Source organism: Pundamilia nyererei, unplaced genomic scaffold (assembly GCF_000239375.1).
Source record: "Pundamilia nyererei isolate P.nyererei 1_Seehausen unplaced genomic scaffold, PunNye1.0 scaffold00331, whole genome shotgun sequence".
Classification (NCBI taxonomy): domain Eukaryota; kingdom Metazoa; phylum Chordata; class Actinopteri; order Cichliformes; family Cichlidae; genus Pundamilia; species Pundamilia nyererei.
Window position 1 is genome coordinate 234,661 of NW_005187732.1, and position 7,249 is coordinate 241,909.

General features: G+C 43.6%; 1 protein-coding gene across 1 annotated transcript in view; it reads right to left on the reverse strand.

Annotated features, from left to right (window-relative positions):
* The window catches only part of hspa12b (heat shock protein 12B), an 18,648-nt gene extending 13,819 nt beyond the window's left edge, over positions 1-4,829 (reverse strand). The window contains exons 1-7 of the mRNA XM_005751876.1: positions 4,337-4,829; positions 2,416-2,479; positions 1,759-1,841; positions 1,236-1,360; positions 965-1,151; positions 648-752; positions 323-439 (exon numbers count right to left, since the gene is read on the reverse strand). Coding sequence (XP_005751933.1) covers positions 323-439; positions 648-752; positions 965-1,151; positions 1,236-1,360; positions 1,759-1,841; positions 2,416-2,461 — 663 coding nt within the window. The 5' untranslated portion in view covers positions 2,462-2,479; positions 4,337-4,829. The remainder of the gene's footprint in view (positions 1-322; positions 440-647; positions 753-964; positions 1,152-1,235; positions 1,361-1,758; positions 1,842-2,415; positions 2,480-4,336) is intronic.
* Positions 4,830-7,249: the final 2,420 nt, after the last annotated feature.

Genomic DNA, 7,249 nt, shown 5'->3' on the forward strand with positions numbered 1-7,249 from the left:
TGTGTGTGTGTGTGTGTGTGTGTGTGTGTGTGTGTGTGTGTGTGTGTGAAAGAGATTGTAAATAATCCTCTGTGAGAACATCAGTCCTTATCTCATGCTTTATTCACTATCTTTCTTTCCACTGGCCCGTTGTTCTTCCTATTCTTCCGATTCTCACACACACACACACACACACACACACACACACACACACACACACACACACACACACACACACTCCACAGTGATTCCCTGTGTATCCACATGTGCACAACACCGTGATACACTGTAAAAAATAAAAATAATTTTTAAAAATCAACAAAACAACAATGTGTTTTCATACCAGGTATGCTGCTTCTCTCATGAACTGTTTGGCAGGTTGTCTCCACACAGCAGGAACAGTAATCACCCATCTGATCTCATCTCCCTCCAGCACTGATGAAGACTGGTCTTTCACCTCCTAAAACAGGAGCCCCCACCCCCCCCACAAAAAAAATCATTTTCTTCTTGTACTCTGAAGTGAACCACACAGAGTGAAGTGAGCTCCCAAGGGGTTTCATTTAAAAGTGCTAAACAAAGGTACACCAAATACACATTCACGTCCTATCCTAGAATATGAGAAAGTATTCAGTGTACTGCAGTGGTGAATGAAGTGATCTGAGGTGTACCTTCAGCGCGTGTTCCCTGAAGAAGCGAAGGGCATGAGCAAACACGTCTATGGCCCTGACCTTTTGACCGTTCACCGCCTCCAGTTCCGTCTCCATAGTGAGGTCCTGCAGCAAACACAATCACAACTGCTGAAAAAAACAAAACGCCGCACCAGGAAGTCTGCAGCACCAGTTAAAGCTTGTTACTTTCAACCACAGGTTTACTTCTCAGCTGTGGGCAGTGATATAAAAATCTCCCACTCTTGCACATGTCAGTGCACCATAATGTCCTTTAACACCGGGTACGAGATGTCACTATTTTCACATCTGTTTCTTACACTTGTGCTGTGGATCCTCATTTTGAATTTGTCAAAGTAAAGCCAGTGCCGGGCCTCTTCTGGATCCAAGTCATGGTAGAAGTCTCGAGCGGCAAACCCAAAACTGTGGAACCGCAAATCTGGAGTGAGCAGCAGACACGTTGGGCTCTTCTGGTTGGCCACTCCAGGGTCGCCACCCTCCCACCGCCTGCATTTAGTGAAGAACCACTGTCAAAACTTCAAAATAAAAATACAGAGTATATAATAGATGAGAATACACACAGGCTCTTACTTCATCATGTGTATGGCTTCCGAGTCCTGTGTGAAGCTGAAAGCGTAGCCGCTGGAGGTCGTCCCAAAGTCTATAGCTATGACAACGGAGAATGGACAAGCCATCCGGGGCCTGACCTCCACCCTCTTAGAGAGCGATGAGAGACAGAGAGGTAAGAATGGATACGGTTGCTATCAGTAAACCTGGTGGTGTTTTTAAACTGACATTCCTAACATTAGTGGACAGAGTCAGAACAGAATTAATAAGCAGGCTTAGAAATCAGAAGCTATTTTTGATGGACCTCTACTTGCATACATTGGCGCCAAGTTGGTGTGTTTCTTTGCCACTAATTTCAGTCTCTCCGTAAGTTTTATACTGTAAGATAAATGTTATGGTAAACCACTAAGAGCAGTTAGAAGTGGATGTGGCATTGCAGGCCTCGTTTAAGGACTTTATATAAAGTTAAATGAGTAGTAAGAGAGGAATGAGTGTGTAGGAGTGCCTGTGGTGAGTGGCCGTGTGTGCGTGTGTGTGCAGTAGCTACCGGTGAGGGTGAGGGTGTGAGGGGAGTGATGCTGCAGTCATTTCTGGCTGTGGCAGGCGAAGATGGGGTGGATACGTTTTCACCTGGAAGACAAGGGAGGAGATGAAATGTGTGAATATGCAGTGGTGCTAACAGGGGATGTGGCTAACGAGGGAAGTGAAGGCAAATCCCCTCTCAAATATGAAAGTTTCTTTAAGTCTTAATATTGGAAAAGCACCACATGCACTCCCTGAGAACAAACATAAAGGTCATCCTGTCTGTTTAAGGAGATATGCAGTTATGGGAACACTATTATCATAACAAAGGAGGTGGTTCTGAACTGTCCTCAGCTACTGATACTGACATGCTGAAAGTGTATTTGCTGAGTAACTGCAGAAAACACCTCATTTTTCACCGTGGATGTTAGAAGATTAGGTCAAATGTAAACACACTTGACCTCTCTAGATCAAAAAGTCATAATCGTAATGAAATGGAATCGTGGGAATGCCCCTGGAATGTGAAGTGCGTAGTATACCCAAGTGGGAGAGGGACATGGAAAGGTCAGCATGTCCACGGTCCAACAGATAAAGAAGGAGAAGTCATTTGGACAGGACTGCAATAGCAAACTAGTGTTGATGTGTGTGTGTGTGCGTGTCAGTGTTTGAGTGTGTATCTCACTTGGTATCTGCAGGCTGTTGGAGTCTGGCTGCAATACGTCAGCCATCTTTACAGGAGCCAGGGTCTGCAGAGAAACAAACCGATGATAACATGATGAATGGAAAACGATGTCTGTGGAAAACACTGCTGTAATACATATTATCACCTATTTGACTCTTAACACAAAGAAAAAGGACTTTACCCAAGTTTCTTGATATATTTATAGGATACATTAGCTTTTTTAAAGCAAGTCTTATCTGGCAGGCGCACTGGCAACACTGTTGCCTCAGAAAAAGAAGAAGGTCCTGGATTTGAGTACACTGGGCAGCAGAGATCTTTGTGTGGGGGGTTTGCATACTTCCCCTGTGCCAGCGTGGGTTCTCGCCTCCCACAGTCCAAACATATAAATGTTTGGTTATTTTGTGATTCCAAATTAGTTGCAGAGTGAGGTTGCTGAGTGCTGAGCCGCGCAGTGCGTAAAAGTCCGTTCCAAACCTCCTCTTGCACAAAAACTGTGCAGCAGACATGGGTTTAGACAGCATAGCAGCTCCTGTACTTTTGTCCATGTAGTTTATAATCTGCTGCAGATACAATGATTAAAACCTGACCTTTTTATTCACATGTTTCAACATAACAGCACACGGATATCATGGCTCCATCAATTCACTAGCAGGTGCACTTTTATGGCCTTCAGGGATACTTTCGGAAGTCATTGTCAGGATTATTATTAGTAATAACACTCCTGATCTTTGTGCCATCACAAAAACCAACGTACCAGAGTCAAAGCATCACATTACGAGGTCTGTTCACCAAACAGCATGACGCAGACACTTCTTTGGAAGGCGCTACGTGCTGCATAAACATGTTGGAAAAATAGAAATAGGAAGAAAATGGGGAGTTGTTTTGGACGAAGAAAAGTGACATTAATCAGCGAAGGAGGGGAGGTGAACAAAGCACACGCAAACCATCATTCACAGCTAACATCAGCATCAAACTTAAAGCTGTTAGAGCTGCACAGCAAAGATTATAATATGATATAAGTAAATGAGAGTTGATTAAAATAGTAAGATATGTTATTATGTTGTTGCTGGAGTATATCTGCTCCATGCTCTGTACATATGCTGCATCTGCTGAACTGACTTATTTCTCCTAAAAAAAGCAAGTACTGCGTGTGTGTGTGTGTGTGTGTTTTTTCCTATGGCCAGTGTGTGTGTGTGTCTATGTGTGTATGTGTGTATGAGTATTGATTACAGCTCTGGGATTATACTGTGATCTGAGCCAGGAGTAAACTAAACAGATGAGTGCAATGAAACAAAGATGTGTTTGTTTAAATCTCTTTCTTGTGAGTGTGTGTGCGTAAGAGAGAGAGAGAGAGAGAATAAAGCGACCATAAGTTAGCTTGACATCCTTTCTTTGCATACACGCATGCGACATCTGCGCGCATTTATCCGAGCCTGTGCCTGGGACACTGGAATATAACGTGTGTGTGCATCGCTCGCTTCCTTTCCCAGCAGCTGTCCTCACTATTTGATGTTAAAAACAGAAAGAGGATGAAACTCCCCAGCTACTCCCTGCCTTTTCGTTTTGCATATACCTGCCCCCTCAGTAATGTCATTCTTTTTCTCTCTGTCGTCTCATCATCTCCTAAGCCTAATGTGCGGTGGATGCTTCACACCCACCCGAGTCCCAGCCGTGGATCAGCAGAACATGCAACTAAAACTCCTGAGTGACAGATTTTGCAAAACGCTCCACTTTTGTGCACCATTAACAATAAGCTCTATCAGTTTCTAGACTGCACAAACAAGATTTTGCCATCTTAGACAAAAGTTTTTTAGCTCGGAATAGAAGGATTATTGCATTCCTCTTCAGAGAGTAACCAACCTCATTATGCCAACAAGAGCTGGACTCCACAAAAAAAGCCTGATCTTTTAAGTTAACTCACCCTTTAAGTGCTGCTTTCTCCTCTGTGCCCCTTGTTGTTTCAGCCGCTCCTGGCTGCAGCACAAAAATATTCCCAAACTCTGGAACTTGGCAAACTTGGAATCTATCTCCAGGGGTTTGCGATGGAGAGAAAAAGGGAAGAGGAGGAAACGAGAGGATGCTTTTCTAGGAATCCCGTGTTAAGAATGCAAGACTTCTTCCCAGCTGACTTGCAGGCAGATTCTCTGAAACCGGAATTCCAGAATCGGAAGAAAACGATGGCTTGTGCAAGAAAAATGACAGGAAAACAAAGAAAATCCTTAGTTGCTTTCAAATGGATTTCTGAATTGGGTTTGCAGCTCAGCCTCTCTGCAGCTCAGCTCACCGTCTCCCTGCTCTGCACAGGAATGTCAGAGAAAAGTGGTGACACACACACACACATGCAAACACAGACACGCATACACCAGTTGCAGAAGTAGGAGGGCCGTGACAGGGCACGGTGGGGGATTTACCCCAATGGGAAATTGCCGTTTGCGTTGGCGACTGAGGGTGGAGTCGTTTTGAACAGTTAAGTCATCTCGCCCTCTCGCCCTCTCGCCTCCCACCCGCTCCTCCACATCTATCCTTCCACAGTTTAATTAGCGCTTCCTGTCTCCCTTTTTGCTCTTCTTTTCATCTTTTTATCTGTTTTTTCTTTTTTCTTTTTACTATTTTCATTCTCAATCTCATATCTTTGCACTTTCACTGATATTGCAGCTGGCCTTCTTAACCTCTTCACGCAGGCGTGCAGATCATACAGATATAGGGGGCGGTAGCGATGTTCTCTTTTTCTTATGCTTTGGGTGTCCGTCCGTGCATTGAGGTTGAGTTCTGCGCTGCAGGGATCTGATTTCTCCCCACTTGAGCTGTGATGGAAAGCAAACATTAACCCCTTGTGCTTGCATACACACACACCTACACACAGACGACACATTATGATTAACTGGGCCCTCTCCCAATGCACAGAAAAAGCAAGAAGTGAGAAGGAAAAAATGGCCCCAGGTACATATACGCACACATCCACATATACGCCTCTTATCCCGTCAGATTTCCAAATCGAATTAGAGTGTTGGCTTACTAGTGTGCAAGTGTGTGTGTGTCTGGAAACCATTACCTGGCACGCCTCCCCTTTGCTGCCCAAAAACCAAGAGGCCCCATACAGATCCTGCCATCACCTCTCTCTTTCTCTTTATTGCCTTTTTTCATGCACATGTTCCCCCCTCCCTTTCATTTGATCTCTTGCCCACGTTCATTTGCTCCTGCTAATTTTCTAGTCATTTACATCAGCAGTCGGGCGGTAACATTTCAGATCTGCGCTTTTCATCATTTCGATTGTGTTTAGCAGTCGGCTTCATCCCGATCATCATCACATCTACGAGAGGGGCCTCGCTCGGGTTCCGCTGCCCCTTTCGTCAGCCTCACCATTCTCCTCCGAGATTCAGACGCAACTGAGCACGGGAAGTGATGGAGTCAGGTGACAGGAAGGAACCCCTGCGTGGCATTCCTCTCATGAATTCCACATTATCTCTGGAACCCTGGAAGTCCTCGAGCAAAGGAAACACACCCATAACACAAATTCTAAGACAGCTCCTCTAAATAGCTCACGGTCACAGACGCGGCCTGAATGAGAACCTGTTCCCTCCCAAGATAACATCAGACCATATAATGTTGATGCAGAAGAGCCACGTAACAACAGTTCCTTTCCTTCTTGGTCACAGCACCCAGCTAACTCGGGTTACCGATGAGAGCAGGAAGAAAGCAGTAGTTAAAACTCCAGTAACAACATTATTTTTTAACTGATGTGTTTCACTTTCGCTTATGACCTTTATCAAGGTCACTGTGTTCTGTAAATGGTAAATGATACACTTTTATAGCACCTTTCTAATCAGCTGAACACAACAGCTCATTGCATTTAACCATGCAGTCATGGTCAAGACAACCTGCTGAAGTTCAAACCGTGCATCAAAATAGTGAAGAAAGGTGATTTTGAACATGGTATGGCTGTTGGTGCCAGACACATCAGAATATTTAAAAAACAAGTACTTAGTATCAAACAAGTATTATATTAAAGCCATCTTTAGACGTCTGCTTCCATGGGATAACTTACCGTGCCAGAAAGTCCAGATCATCTCAACTTCGATTTTTTTAACTGTTAGAAGAAAAGAATTTTCTAAATCTGGGATAAATTAAATCAGTCTTATATCTTATCTTATTAGCTCTTCTTAATGTTGTTAATTAGCATGCTAAGTTTTATGATAAACTAAGTCACTGCTGATGGCATTACTGGCTTCAGTCTTATCAGTGTCTTTGAACAAACCAATTGTACAGCATGAACATGCAAGACCTTTCTATTTAAAGAGAACATATTCTACTCATTTCCAGCTTCAAAGCTAGTAACTTTACTGATCCTTATTTATCATATACCTTTGTGCAGCCAACAGTTCCTTAACTGTCTAAAACAGGCTGTTTCTCTGCTATTAAAGCCAAGTTCCGGCTGACTGGCTGCCCCTTGTAAACAGAAGGTTTAAAAAAGCAGGTGGGTGGGGCTACTCTGCCAACATCTAGAGCAATGAAGCTTTAACCTCATTATTTGACACATTAGCAGTGTGTATATGAGCTTCCAGGATTGTAAATAACAATGGCACAATACATAAACTATGGAAATCATAATAAATGTGAGCCAAAGTATATTCAGCAACCAAGAGGCCCCCAAATCTGAACACTTGAGGCCCACAGTGTAGAACACAAAGGGGGGAACTGGAGGAGGAGTGAAGCAGCAGTATTGGCAACGCCGTTTCTCATTCTTTCAAACTTTCAGGAACAAATGTACAACATGAGGATTTTTTTTAGTCATGCTTAAATTAAACACAGTGCATGCCTGTTGTTCATTGCAGTG